This window comes from Poromitra crassiceps, assembly GCF_964638095.1.
Source record: "Poromitra crassiceps genome assembly, chromosome: 5".
Lineage (NCBI taxonomy): Eukaryota > Metazoa > Chordata > Actinopteri > Beryciformes > Melamphaidae > Poromitra > Poromitra crassiceps.
The window spans coordinates 53,613,472-53,628,795 of NC_139642.1; the positions used below are offsets into that span (position 1 = coordinate 53,613,472).

Here is a 15,324-nt window from a genome sequence, read left to right on the forward strand (position 1 = left end):
GAGTATGAGCGCGCGTGCGTGTGTGTGCGCGCGCGTGTGTGAGTGTGCGTGTCCAGCTGCGATAGCAGCTGGACAATGTCGGTGCCATTTATACCATAAAAGACAGTGTGACAAAACAGTGTGAAGAAGCATGGATGGTGAGTTCACACCAGGCAACAACAGCTACTGGGGATGAAAACTACCATCACACCATGATGGAACCCTATAGGTTGATGAAGAAAGGGAATGGAGAATCAAACTTCTAAGCCTACTTGACAAGCGAGTACAATTTCCTTCAGATTTGACCTTGATTTTTCCTGATTTTTCACTGACCAGACGGCGTGAAAGGCAGTGCTCTGCTTTCTGCAGTCAACCATCAGCTACCACTGTCTCTGCATTGGTGAGCATAGCTGCATTCCATGCAGTCGACCAGGGACCAACGTACTGCACCATCACTCCTCTTATTTCACCGTTTCTCTATAAAACTAGTCCAATAACAAGACACATTACTGACACACATCTGTGCTGATCCAATAACAAGACACATTACTGACAAACGTCTGTGCTGAGTGAGTGAATATCCAACACTCTGAAGGAAATGAAGATCCAGCATCAGTGCCTGTCCAACACCCTGACTGCAGAGCAGATCACATGGTGGAGCAGCACAACACTGCCGTGAGTGACTTCCTCATTTCAACAGGAATGTCGTTGGGTGAATCATAGGAGCTATGTGCACATCATCCCTGTTTTAGAAAAACACACCACGACGAGGATGGGACTCGAACCCACGCGTGCAGAGCACAATGGATTAGCAGTCCATCGCCTTAACCACTCGGCCACCTCGTCTCCTGTCTGCTGCCGTGTCCAGCAGCAGTGTGCAGCAGCAGTGTCCAGCAGCAGTACCTGTTGTCAGTTGTCTCTCGCCTATTCTGGAAGGCCACACTCAGCCAGTGGGTGTTACCGGGGGCTGAACGGTAGTGATGTTGGAACAATGTTGCCTCCAGTTATGCCTAGTTCACACTAGGCGCTCCGAGCCCTCGGCGAGCTGTTTTTGGAGCTCGGCGACAAATCCCCCCCCCCCCGAAAATTGGCAAATCACGTTGGCGCTGCGCTCGCAAATCGACGCTCGCTTGTTAAGTGTGAACTGTCCACAAACGTGAGCGGGGAGCTTCCCCGAGCACTCACTGACGAGTCACAGAGGTCGGATGGATATCCTTCTTGATATCTGGTCGTGTCGGAGAAGCCATTCAATCAGCTGCAGCCAATGAGAAGCGCAAGACACAGGCTGTCATCTGTAGCAGCAGCAGCTCCCTGAATCATGCATCGATGAATCTGTCTCAAAAATATTTCCACGGGAGAGTTTCCTCTGTCCTGTTTATAGCTACAGTTTTTACAGTTTTGCTGTGCTGCTCGATTGATCAGGAGGAAAGCCTCTCTATGTCACTGTATGGAGCAGCCTGGCACAGCTGGTAGGCTGCCTGTTGACTGCTCTCTGTTGCTGGCTGGAGAGGAAGGCCCGCCCTCCAGCCCTCTGTGAACCCGTGATCATTGAGCCCATTTACACCTGGCGTTAACATGCGTTTTCTGCCATCAGATTGCAATCAGATTGCAGAAATGGTTGTCCTCTCAATCCGCATACAGTTGCTGTATCCAGATTGAGAGGACACATTGCATTTACACTTGTGTTCAATGTGTACACAATGCATCCCTGACCACCTCTGGAGATGGTTTGGCCGATCAGATTGCAATCCTTCTTCAATGCGTTTTGGGGGTGTTTACACCTGTACTTTCAAGTGATAAAACACAATCTGATCACAGAAAATGCATGTTAACGCCAGGTGTAAATGGCCTCATTATGAGAAGCAAAAACGGTGTTATTTAGACTGGACTGAATGCCCTCTGAGCAAGTGGTCTGACTGAGGAGCAAAGACAGAGAAAGTGTTTATGTTGTGAGAGCCTGTGTGTTGGTAAATAAAGCCGGCTAAAAAGTGAGCAGACCTCGTTCTTCCTTGCTCTTCCCTGCAAATCAGCGCATTTCTCGTGTGTGTTTTTGTGACAAAACGTGGTTTGGAGACCAGACAGACTTGTCGTGTCGGGGTGGGGACTCCCCCTGCTGGAATATCTTGTGACGTGCGATCCCCTGTCGCAGCCCAGTCGTATAGTGTGAAGACCAAAACGACTCAAAGACAGACAGTTGTATAGTGTAAAAGGAACAGAGACTGACGACTGACGATTATCTTGTAGTCTATACATGCCATTATTTCACTAAGCATTTGAAATTCTCAAACATTTGGACACCATCAGCCTGACAGCATTCATATTTGGCACGTGTACCGGGCCGGCAGAGGTCCCAAGCAGACGGTGACAGGGCCAGATTTTATAATTAGTTCATTATGGCCGATTAAATGGCAAAGAACGACCAATTAGTCATAGCAGTACCCACAGCAGCCAGCAGGTCACACACACACACACACACACACAGACAGACAGTGATTGCATGCTCCAACGGATATCAGAACTAATCTATTCAAAATGGCTTTCGGGCACTTTTGAAGTTTAAAGTGCTAAGGTTCCACCGAGACTTGAACTCGGATCACTGGATTCAAAGTCCAGAGTGTTGACCATTACACCATGGAACCCTACCGGTAATTACCTGGGTTGATTTAGGAAGTGGGTCAAGGAATCAAACTTCTAAGCGTACTTGATAAGTACATAAGTACAGATTTGCAACTTTAAAGACCAAACGGTGTGCAAGGCAGTGCGTCGCTTGATAGGGCCATCAGCCATCAGCTACTGCTGTCTCTGCATTGGTGGGATAGTGGTGAGCATCGCTGCCTTCCCAGCGGTTGACGTCGGTTCGATTCCCAGCCAATGCACCGTGGCCTCCGTTTTGAAAGCCGCAGACACATAATGCCAAAGCTTCACTAGACTTGCTTGAAGCCCCGAGGACGGGTGTTCGTGCAGAAGGAGGACACAGAAACATCAAGCCAGTGCGTCGCAGCATGGCCTTGCTTTAGCCCTGAAGATTGCTCAATGCCAGGGGGAAGAGAAGGAAGTGAAGGTCCCGCATCAGTGCTCGTCCAACGCCCAAACTGCAGAGCAGATCAGATGCTGTATCAGCTAAATCCTGCTGTGACTTCCTCATTTCAACAGGCATGTCGTTGGGTGAATCCTAGGACCAGTATATCAGGAGCCATCTCCTTCTGTTTTAGAAGCCAAAGACCACGACGAGGATGGGACTCGAACCCACGCGTGCAGAGCACAATGGATTAGCAGGCCATCGCCTTAACCACTCGGCCACCTCGTCTGCCTGCCTGCCGTCAGTTGTCTCCTGCCAATTCTGGGACCCCACATCCAGCCAGTGGGTGTTACAGGGACCCCACATCCAGCCAGTGGGTGTTACAGGGACCCCACATCCAGCCAGTGGGTGTTACTGGAACCCCACATCCAGCCAGTGGGTGTTACAGGGACCCCACATCCAGCCAGTGGGTGTTACAGGGACCCCACATTCAGCCAATGGGCGTTACTGGGACCCTACATCCAGCCAGTGGGTTTACAGGGACCCCACATCCAGCCAGTGGGTGTTACTGGGACCCCACATCCAGCCAGTGGGTGTTACTGGGACCCCACATCCAGCCAGTGGGTGTTACTGGGACCCCACATCCAGCCAGTGGGTGTTACTGGGACCCCACATCCAGCCAGTGGGTGTTACTGGGACCCCACATCCAGCCAGTGGGTGTTACAGGGACCCCACATCCAGCCAGTGGGTGTTACTGGGACCCCACATCCAGCCAGTGGGTGTTACAGGGACCCCACATCCAGCCAGTGGGTGTTACTGGGACCCCACATCCAGCCAGTGGGTGTTACTGGGACCCCACATCCAGCCAGTGGGTGTTACTGGGGCTGAACAATGTTGCCTCCAGTGACTTCACTAACCATTTCAACTGCTCAAACATGCCTTTCATGCAAACATGGATTGACAGTGGAAATCATCAAACAGGACTGATTCCAACCTGTTCAGACTGACACTGCTGTGCCTTTCCCCTGCTGAACAGTTGAACCTCATTTTAAATGGCATTGTGACAGGTGGAGATAAACGTACATCTCTTTTTTTGACATGTGCATTTTTCACTGCGAAGCTGAGAAATGTGAACGAGGGCATTGGAAGAGACCGTTTTAGGCTGGATCACTGAATAAGCTGATGTCCACCAGGCTGCCCCCTGCATGGGATTCAACCTTGCAGCATTTTAGAGGCAAAGCAGTCAACCTGCTGCAGTATGCCTGTCTGTCATTCCGTAGTCCAGATTTCTGTTCCCCCGACAGGCAAGACCATGCAAATCTCTTCACTTGCAAATAGACAATCTTCGATGTTGATGGATGGCGCAGGGAGGACTTTATATTGACAATGTGATGTGATCTATTCCAAATGGCTTTTTACTGGGGGTCAAATACGGTTCACTGTGGTTGAACATGCTGAGGTTCCACCGAGAGTTGAACTCAGATCACTGGATTAAAATGCCAGAGGGCTGACCATTACACCATGGAAACCTATAGGTCAAGACCTGGGTTGATTGAGAAAGTGGGTAAAGAAAATCTAACTTCTAAGTGTACTTGACATGCAAGTACATTTCCTTCAGATTTGCAACTTCACCAACCAGATGGTGTTAAAGGCTGTGCGTCGCTTCTGGCATACCTGTACACAGTGCAGTAGATCTATCTACCCATGCTTCCTCACATACCTGTACACAGTGCAGTAGATCTATCTACCCATGCTTCCTCACATACCTGTACACAGTGCTGTAGATATATCTACCCACCCTTCCTCACATACCTGTACACAGTGCAGTAGATATATCTACCCATGCTTCCTCACATACCTGTACACAGTGCAGTAGATCTATCTACCCATGCTTCCTCACATACCTGTACACAGTGCTGTAGATATATCTACCCACCCTTCCTCACATACCTGTACACAGTGCAGTAGATCTATCTACCCATGCTTCCTCACATACCTGTACACAGTGCTGTAGATATATCTACCCACCCTTCCTCACATACCTGTACACAGTGCAGTAGATCTATCTACCCATGCTTCCTCACATACCTGTACACAGTGCAGTAGATCTATCTACCCACCCTTCCTCACATACCTGTACACAGTGCTGTAGATATATCTACCCACCCTTCCTCACATACCTGTACACAGTGCAGTAGATCTATCTACCCATGCTTCCTCACATACCTGTACACAGTGCAGTAGATCTATCTACCCACCCTTCCTCACATACCTGTACACAGTGCAGTAGATATATCTACCCACCCTTCCTCACATACCTGTACACAGTGCAGTAGATATATCTACCCATCCTTCCTCACATACCTGTACACAGTGCAGTAGATCTATCTACCCACCCTTCCTCACATACCTGTATGCAGTGCAGTAGATCTATCTACCCACCCTTCCTCACATACCTGTACACAGTGCAGTATATCTATCTACCCACCATTCCTCACATACCTGTACACAGTGCAGTAGATCTATCTACCCACCCTTCCTCACATACCTGTATGCAGTGCAGTAGATCTATCTACCCACCCTTCCTCACATACCTGTACACAGTGCAGTAGATCTATCTACCCATCCTTCCTCACATACCTGTACACAGTGCAGTAGATCTATCTACCCACCCTTCCTCACATACCTGTACACAGTGCAGTAGATCTATCTACCCATCCTTCCTCACATACCTGTACGCAGTGCAGTAGATCTATCTACCCACCCTTCCTCACATACCTGTACGCAGTGCTGTAGATCTATCTACCCACCCTTCCTCACATACCTGTACACAGTGCTGTAGATCTATCTACCCACCCTTCCTCACATACCTGTACACAGTGCAGTAGATCTATCTACCCATCCTTCCTCACATACCTGTACAGTGCTGTAGATCTATCTACCCACCCTTCCTCACATACCTGTACACAGTGCAGTAGATATATCTACCCACCCTTCCTCACATACCTGTACACAGTGCAGTAGATCTATCTACCCATGCTTCCTCACATACCTGTACACAGTGCAGTAGATCTATCTACCCATCCTTCCTCACATACCTGTACACAGTGCAGTAGATCTATCTACCCATCCTTCCTCACATACCTGTACACAGTGCAGTAGATCTATCTACCCACCCTTCCTCACATACCTGTACACAGTGCAGTAGATCTATCTACCCACCCTTCCTCACATACCTGTACACAGTGCAGTAGATCTATCTACCCATCCTTCCTCACATACCTGTACGCAGTGCAGTAGATCTATCTACCCATCCTTCCTCACATACCTGTACACAGTGCAGTAGATATATCTACCCACCCTTCCTCACATACCTGTACGCAGTGCAGTAGATCTATCTACCCACCCTTCCTCACATATCTGTACACACAGTGCAGTAGATCTATCTACCCATCCTTCCTCACATACCTGTACACAGTGCAGTAGATCTATCTACCCATGCTTCCTCACATACCTGTACACAGTGCAGTAGATCTATCTACCCACCCTTCCTCACATACCTGTACACAGTGCAGTAGATCTATCTACCCACCCTTCCTCACATACCTGTATGCAGTGCAGTAGATCTGTATGTCACATACCTGTATGCAGTGCAGTAGATCTGTATGTCACATACCTGTATGCAGTGCAGTAGATCTGTATGTCACATACCTGTATGCAGTGCAGTAGATCTGTATGTCACATACCTGTATGCAGTGCAGTAGATCTGTATGTCACATACCTGTATGCAGTGCAGTAGATCTGTATGGTAGTAGCGGTCACATACCTGTATGCAGTGCAGTAGATCTGTATGGTAGTAGCGGTCACATACCTGTATGCAGTGCAGTAGATCTGTATGTCACGTACCTGTATGCAGTGCAGTAGATCTGTATGGTAGTAGCGGTCACATACCTGTATGCAGTGCAGTAGATCTGTATGTCACGTACCTGTATGCAGTGCAGTAGATCTGTATGTCACGTACCTGTATGCAGTGCAGTAGATCTGTATGGTAGTAGCGGTCATGGTGAGCGTTAGCGGCAGCTAGTGTGAGCAGGTAGTCGTTCCTGGCCTGGGTCGCCTTGGAGTTACAGTCACTCCTCTTAGCTTTCAACTGGAGAGGGAGACAGAAACAGCAGACAGAAGGATATATATATATATATATATATATATATATATATATATATATATATATATATATATATATATATATATACAGTGTATATGTGTGTGTGTGTATTAGGGGTGTCACAATATATCGTCCCACGAAATTTCGCGATAGTAAAACGTCACGATATGTATCGTTGAGATGAAATCTCATATCGTGGGGAAAAAAAAAAAAAAAAAAAAGTTTTTTTTTTTTTTTTTTCAAAAGTAGACAAAGAAACGTCTTTGTTTGTTGAAGTTCAATGTGTGGAAAGTAGTTCAGTTGAACAAGTCTCTGAAGAGACACATTATACAGGAGAGAAACCATTCAATTGAGTTTCTGGCAAAACTGTTTACTTGACAGGAAAAACTGAAGATGCATAAAAAATAGACTAAGAAAAGTCTTGTTGTTTGAGTTTGAAGAAAAACTGAAGATGCATAATGAGAATTTATACTGCTGAGAAACCTTTTAGTTCAAAGTAAATCTAAGTGACGTGTAACTCATTCTATTTCAAGATAAGCCTTATCTCCAATCTCATGTTTTTTCTAGTTGTTATTGTAATAACAATTTCCCACAACAGCATGTTTTGAGAGAGAGAGAGAGAGAGAGAGAGAGACAGAGAGAGAGAGAGAGAGAGAGAAGAGGGTTATAAAATTACAATACAGCAGATTGGGGCTTTAACCCCAAGTGGAGTAATTCAGTCTCTTCCACGGTCCAGACAGATACAGACACACAACCCTGCTTGAACAGAATGAAATGAGCCATTGTGTGTGTGTGTGTGTGTGTGCGTGTGCGTGTGTGTGTGTGTGTGTGTGTGTGTGTGTGTGTGTGTATGTGTGTGTGTGTGTGTGTGTGTGTGTGTGTTCTCTTACCTTAACACTAGCTTTCTGTAAACTAATTCTTGACTGAAACAGCCCCAGTTTAGACCTGAGAAAAAAACAAGAGCAGATGGCAACGACAAACAAATTAATTTGGATAATAATGCATCATTAATATAATCAATCAGCATACCGTGTACACTACACTAAGTACAGTATTTGGAGATACCATGTACCTTTCGACTCAGATTGAATTCAGATGATATTAACAATGGACTAAAATAGAGAGGAGACAAAGATCCAGGCATTAATGACTTTGATGTGTAACCTCTGTTTCAGAGCAGGCATCATGAATTCATCCTGAACAGGCTGGGGCTTGAGAGCAAGGGCAGACATGATAAATGGTGCCCTGATGCAGCCATCGAGATGAATCGATGTTGACATCAGAGAGACCTGTCTGATCAAATGATAGAGGGAGCCTCTGTGCACGTGCATGTGTGTGGTCTGCTTCTTTGGGCTGCTGTTTTGTGACTAAGAGGCCATTTACACCTGGCGTTAACATGCGTTTTCTGTGATCAGATTGCAATCAGATTGTGTTTTATCACTTGAAGGTACAGGTGTAAACACCCCCAAAACGCATTGAAGAAGGATTGCAATCTGATCGGCCAAAACCACCTCCGGAGGTGGTCAGGGATGCATTGTGTACACATTGAACACAAGTGTAAATGCAATGTGTCCTCTCAATCTGGATACAGCAACTGTATGCGGATTGAGAGGACAACCATTTCTGCAATCTGATTGCAATCAGATTGTAATCAGATTGCAATCAGATTGCAGAAAATGCATGTTAACGCCAGGTGTAAATGGAATCAGGCTGAAGTGATAAAATACAATCTGATTGCAATCTGATGGCAGAAAACGCATGTTAACGCCAGGTGTAAAGTATGTTTAAAGTATGTTCATGCCATTTGCACTATGGGCAGTGAATACGCCACTGTCTGTGGCGTGTCTTACTGCTGTATTGCTTGTTGCCTCTTGTTTTTTATTTATATATCTTTTATTTTTTGCACTATGTTGTAACGGAGCCTACAGCACAAGAATTTCACACGTGATACTTGTACTACGGAGTGACAATAAAAATCTTGAATCTTGAATCTAAATGCCCTCTAAGTGTCACTGTGAATGCATATAGGAATATGAATATGAAATTGTCTGTGTTAGAGAACATTTGATCAGACTCACACACTATAGTCACCCCTTAATAATATATCCTCATACACACACTGTACTCTCCTTGACATACACACACATTTAGAACACAACATCCTAATAAGTGCATTTCTTTATCTGTCTGTATTGTACTCTGAGAAGAACACCATACACGATCATGTCTTTATCTGTCAATGACGTCCTTCCCTCAGATAACAGCTTGATATAAGCCCTGGTCTCTGTCTTGGCCTATACCTCTGTGTGTCCACACTATCTCTGATGTTTTTCATCTCATGCAATGTCTCTGTGCCACAACTTAGTGTTCTGTAGCTACTGTGACATCTTATAAAACATCTTATAAAACACTGTAACCATCTCTTTCTCTTTGAAGAAAATCTATTCCCTGCCCATTGTACAAGTGGCATTCTCTTCCTCTCATGGGACCTTAAATCATAATAAATATATTCAAGTAAGCTGAATCTCTGAACTCCTGAACGCGTTTTCACACATATTTGGGTCGAGCCAGGCGCTGCCGCAGCAGTGAAAAGTATGTTTCAATTTTCAACTAGAGCGGCTCCGTTTCACATATGATTTTTATCACTGCGCCCAGGCCGTCGTTGTACAGAGTGGAGCGTCATGTTAAAAAAAAAAAAAACGGAAGTATAGCGTAATTCCACCCGGAAAGGAAGCCCGGATGTAAACAGAACTGAACGATTGATTGAAAAGTTTATTTCTATAGGGACAGATACATAAACATAGAGCATTCACAGGGAACAGTCTTTGTTATATATCCTGACATTTATAGCCTAAGCTAGTTTGCAATGTTTGTCCCTAGATGGAGAATGGAGAATGAACAGCAACGCCGTTTGCTCTTGGTACTGCTTTTTGCATTTTACATCGTTTGTCTCTTTCAATATCGGGAAAGTGTTGAATTTGAAAACGAGGCACGGCTGCGTCTGGAAAACAATGTTTTCATGTATTGGAGGCGGCGGATGCGAATCTCCAGACAAAGCAGGACAAGGCGCAGATTGATTCTGTTGAACCGTGAAGCCCTCACCATACGCAGATATTATCGGCGAACAGCCAGGTAAGTTGTAAACATTAACGTTTGGAACGCTAGGCTTCCTATGCCCTTGGTGGTAATTTGTCCAATAACGGTTTATTCAATGTTTGTGAACGCCGAATTGATGTTAACATTAGAAATACAGCATTAGGACGAGCTGAAGGTGGCGCGCGTTCCCACATCACTCGCGCCGCATTTAGGGTTGGGTTAGGGCGACGCAAGCCGCTCGAAAAACCACCCTCTCCAGCTGGACCGAGAGCGAGTGAGTTACGTCGACTACGAGTTCGACTGGCATGTTCACACTGACCCAGTCGCGCCGTGTTCGACCCCAAAACTCAGTTAAATCGACCTAAAACGTTCCAGTGTGAAAACGCCCTTAGTTTAATTTATTCTGTATCAGGGTATCTGTGTGTGTTTTGTATAGCTGCTTTCTTTGCCAGAGTCTATGTATATGAACTGTATGAAGTGCGTAAGTCTTTGTTTATGTCTATGCCTCAAATACACACACACATGCTGAATGCATGAAACATGTGACAATATATTTTTGCCTGGCTGTGTGTGTATGTGAGTTTTGTTTCTGCTTGTGCTACTGTGTGTTTTTGTGCCACCAGGCATGCGAGTTAAAAGTATAAACAGAGTGTATGACTGTGTGTGTGTGTGTGTGTGTGTGTACAGTACAGTATGTGTGTGTGTGTGTCTGTACAGTATGTGTGTGTGTGTGTGTGTGTGTGTGTGTAAGTCTTCCCACAAATTCCTCTCTGTGTGTTCCATGTCCTCGACAATGACTAATGTCCCACCTTTGCTCTCTAATGAAAAACCTTTAAGAGACACACACACACACACACACATACACACACACACACACACAACACACACACACACACACACACACACCCCACACACATACACGCATGCACGGCCGTCGCACGCATGCAGTGGCGTACGCACACACAGTGGCACAGTGGCAACTGGCAATGTAGTAATTGTGGTTTCCTATTGAGTGATAGAGAACAGAACGGAGTTGACTGGCCAATCAATACGGGCGCTAAACAGAGCCAAGAATTAAATGACGGGAATGTCTCACTACTGCCACCTAGGGGCTAGGTAGAAAACAATCAGTACTCCATCACTCTATTAGTCTCGCTCCCTTCCGTGAGAGGAGTCTGGCTGCACGGAAACAGGCTGCTGGCATAAGCCCTCCCCTGTTCTACAGCTGCTCTCCCATTGGAGCGACTGTTTCAGTCGCTGCTGGATGTCCGCTTATTACAAGCTCTGTCATTGGCTCCGACCATGTCAATCAGAGCTGCTTCCGCTCCCTCCTCCCTGTGTGTCGCTGTACATAGTGCCCTGCTACCACAGTGAAAACAACAACGCTAACTAGCTAGCAAGCTACGGCAACGGCAGAAACCTACACGCTAGCTCGTGCACGCTATAATTGATTGGATTTATATAGCGCCTTTCTAGACACTCAAAGCGCTTCACATATCAGGGGAGGGAGGGGGAGGGAACTCAAATCATCCACCACCGATGTGTAGCACCTACCTGGGTGCTACGCTAGCTCGCTAGTTCGCTGAAAATGGCAAGTTGGATTGTTGAAAACTATTTTCCAAGGGCACTGCCGCTAAGCGCCGCCCATCGCAATTCCAGAATGGTGACCAGCGCTGCCAGACTCCTCTCACGGAAGGGAGGGGAGGCTGGCCAGCGAGACTACCACTCTATTGACTGAGCTGCGTTATTGAAAAGCTTCAACTTATATATTGAGAACGCAAGCTTTCTACTACTCTATGGCTGTTTTATTGAGAAAATTAAACAACACACACACACACACCTACAGTATGTGTACACATACATTCTCTTTGTGAGGTTAAAGTCGAACTGAACCCGTTCGTCGCGTGCGACGGAGTCCGTTTCAGACTGAAATCATAACTTGTCTGAGATGACAGGTTGAGAGGCGGGTCATAGTAACATGTCGATGATTTTATTTGACAATTCTGGGGACTGGATTGGGCTTTGGCCAATCCTGGTGTGTTTCGCCTCCAAATCGAGTGGGATTCAGCGTGTTGTGGCGCTCTCCTTGGGAAGAGCCTGCTGACGCGAGGTTAGTGGCTGAGTGGAGCTCAGTGAGCCGCAGGCAGCCAACTGCCTTCGTGTTGCCGAGCGGAGAGTGCAGCCCGTCGGCCTGGAATCTCCGAGGTGCGACCCCTGACAACCAGGCTCTCTGAGGCGCGCGGCATTATCGCTATTGCAGTAAATAATATTCCTGGAATGCGAGCCAGTTACATTTCTTTGCATTCTTAGACATTACCGTTTGATTTAGTTTGCATAATTGGCCAAGTTAGTAGTTAGTTTATGGGCTAGAAATTCTGCCAGATGACAGGCACTAGGTGCCATTTTCCCCTTCATTTGGAAGAGAAAATTATCCTGAAATGAAGATTTGATTGACAGCTGCCATGTGGTAATATGATTGGTTGAAATGGGGTAGAAATTTGATAGTACTAGGTGACGTCAGCAAACTGTAGATTACTGTTATGAATGAAATCTTGAAAAATTAACTTTTGATGTGAAAAAGTGTGAAAAACTAAAGAAATTAGATTGTTGTAATTTTTTTGGCATATATTATTAACACATTGAGTGCCACAGCGCTTCAGTAAAATTGTCTGGAGCCTGTGCCAGATTCACTTCCATTCAGTTGAAAACAGCTATAGAATTTTTTCTATTATGGCTATATTAACGGGGCTGGACTTTAATGAAACATTGAACACTCCTGCTTCTTCCAAAGAAGAAATTTTGTTTCTAGACAGTTCCATTATGAAATTACAGCCTCTCAAAAAAGTGCACTTTCAAGGGTTTTCTGTCGTTTTTTTTTACTTTCCAAGATATAGGCCCTTTTATGAATACCTTTTGCACTCTAATTTCGAGCACATTCACTGACTCTGGCTGGTGTTTTCTGATGTGGTGGCGTGTGGTGTGGTTTCTGTGAAGCCTGTGTGCCACACACCCCTCTCCCCCCCCCCCCCCCTCCCCCCTCTCCCCTCTCCACCTCTGAGCTGCGGGCTCCTCCCACACGCACAGAGTTTGTTTTCTCGTTTTTGCCCCGGACAGATCCCAGCGCCCATCAAGAAGGAAATGATGCGCGCTGGCAAACGCGACTGAACGAAAAGGCTTGGCCGTTCGGCTTCGGATGCTGGCTTTCTAGGAAATCGTGTGGAGATAGATAGAAGCATAAGAGCTCAGTTGTGAGCGCGGATGCAGCCGAGCCCACTGTCCGCTGTAGACAGAGCAATATATACGGCTCTGGCAGAAAGCATGCATCGGTTTCCACTTTCTCCGCTGTCTCCTGTACAAAGTAAAGGATCTGAGGTGGGTGGAGCAGCTCCTGTGACTATGTTTAAGGTGGCGCCGTGTGATCCCTTGAAGGGATTCATGCTCACTGGCTAGGTACGACCTTAAACAGCAGAATTATGGAATAATATGAATTATGATTTTAGGACGTCCACAGACGTCCTTGGCACTCCTCGTTACTTTTTTTTAGGACGTCCACAGACGTCCTTGGCACTGAATGTGTTAAATAGGTGCACTGAATCAAGGATCAAGGATCAAGGAAACTTTATTGTCATAATGCAGCAAGCTACAATGAAAGTTAAAAGCCTCGGCCCATGACTTTGCTGTAGAGTAAGATAAAATAGAATACAGAAAGAAACATGGTAAAAGGTTAAAAAAGTTAAAAGGTTAAAAAAGTTAGAACAACATGAAAAAAAAGTCAAAGTGCATTTAAGGGACATTTAAGTTGTAGTGCAAACTGTGCTTGTCCATAAAGTGCAATGTCTGTATACATATATGTAGTGCAAAAGGGGTCTGATAAAGTGCAGGAAAAACTACTTGGAGTTCAGGCTCCGTATGGCTTGTGGGAGGAAGCTCTTCCTCAGCCGCTCAGTCCTTGTTTCGAGGCAGCGGAGACGCTTGCCAGACGGAAGCCACTGGAAGATGGCGTGGTGGGGGTGCAGACCGTCCTTGATAATCCTCTTGGCTCTGGAGCTACACCTCCTGGTGTAGATGTCCTCGAGCGATGGCAGAGCAGATCCAGTGATGCGCTCCGCACACCTCAGCACCCTGTGCAGTGCCTTCTTGTTCTGGGAGGAGCAGTTACCGAACCATGTAGTGATGCATCCTGACAGCACAGACTCAATCGTGGCGGTGTAGAAGGACTTTTGCAGCGCCGAAGAGATTTTGAACTTCCTGGTACAGGCGCTGCCTCGCTTTCTTCACTACCGCGGTGGTGTTTGTGGACCAGGTCATGTCTGCTGAGATGTGCACGCCAAGGTATTTGTAACTGCTCACGAACTCCACCGTGGACCCATTTATCTCCAGCGGCATGTGCTGTGCTGTCTGCCCCTCCCTTCTGAAATCGACCAGCATTTCTTTTGTTTTGGTGACATTCATGTCCAGGTTGTTGTTCTTGCACCATGAGGTCAGCCTCTCCACCTCACTTTGGTAGGCCGTCTCGTTGTTGTTCTCGATCAGCCCCACCACCACCACCACATCAGCAAATTTCACTATGACAGTGGAGCTGTGGGTGGCTGTGCAATCGTGTGTCTAGAGAGGGAAGAGGAAAGAGCTGAGCACACAGCCCTGAGGGGCACCGATGCTGAGGGTGCGCATGCTGGATGTGCGGTTTCCAATCTTCACCGCCTGCGGTCTGTCTGTCAGAAAGTTCAGTACGAACAGCGCTCTCGCACAGCATTCAAATACCCAGGTATTTGAACTAAAAGAAAAGAAAAGTCCTTTTTGGGTTCAGCTCGACTTTAACCGACTTCACTTTCTTGATAGCAATCTTTCTGACAAGGTAGGCCACCTGTTTAGTCGTAGTGTTTTACCTATGTGCCCTACATACACTACCCCCACGTGCCTACCCAACATGTACGTGCACACACACACACACACACACACACACACACACACACACACACACACACACACACACACACACACACACACACACACACACACACACACACACACACACACACACACTGCAGCGGTGAACTTACTTGGC

General features: G+C 46.4%; 1 protein-coding gene across 1 annotated transcript in view; it reads right to left on the reverse strand.

Moving 5' to 3' along the window:
- The window catches only part of fchsd2 (FCH and double SH3 domains 2), a 123,413-nt gene that overhangs the window by 53,252 nt on the left and 54,837 nt on the right, over positions 1 to 15,324 (reverse strand). The window contains exons 6-8 of the mRNA XM_083637883.1: positions 15,320 to 15,324; positions 8,054 to 8,108; positions 7,020 to 7,148 (exon numbers count right to left, since the gene is read on the reverse strand). The exon at positions 15,320 to 15,324 is cut by the window's right edge and continues 129 nt beyond it. Coding sequence (XP_083494009.1) covers positions 7,020 to 7,148; positions 8,054 to 8,108; positions 15,320 to 15,324 — 189 coding nt within the window. The remainder of the gene's footprint in view (positions 1 to 7,019; positions 7,149 to 8,053; positions 8,109 to 15,319) is intronic.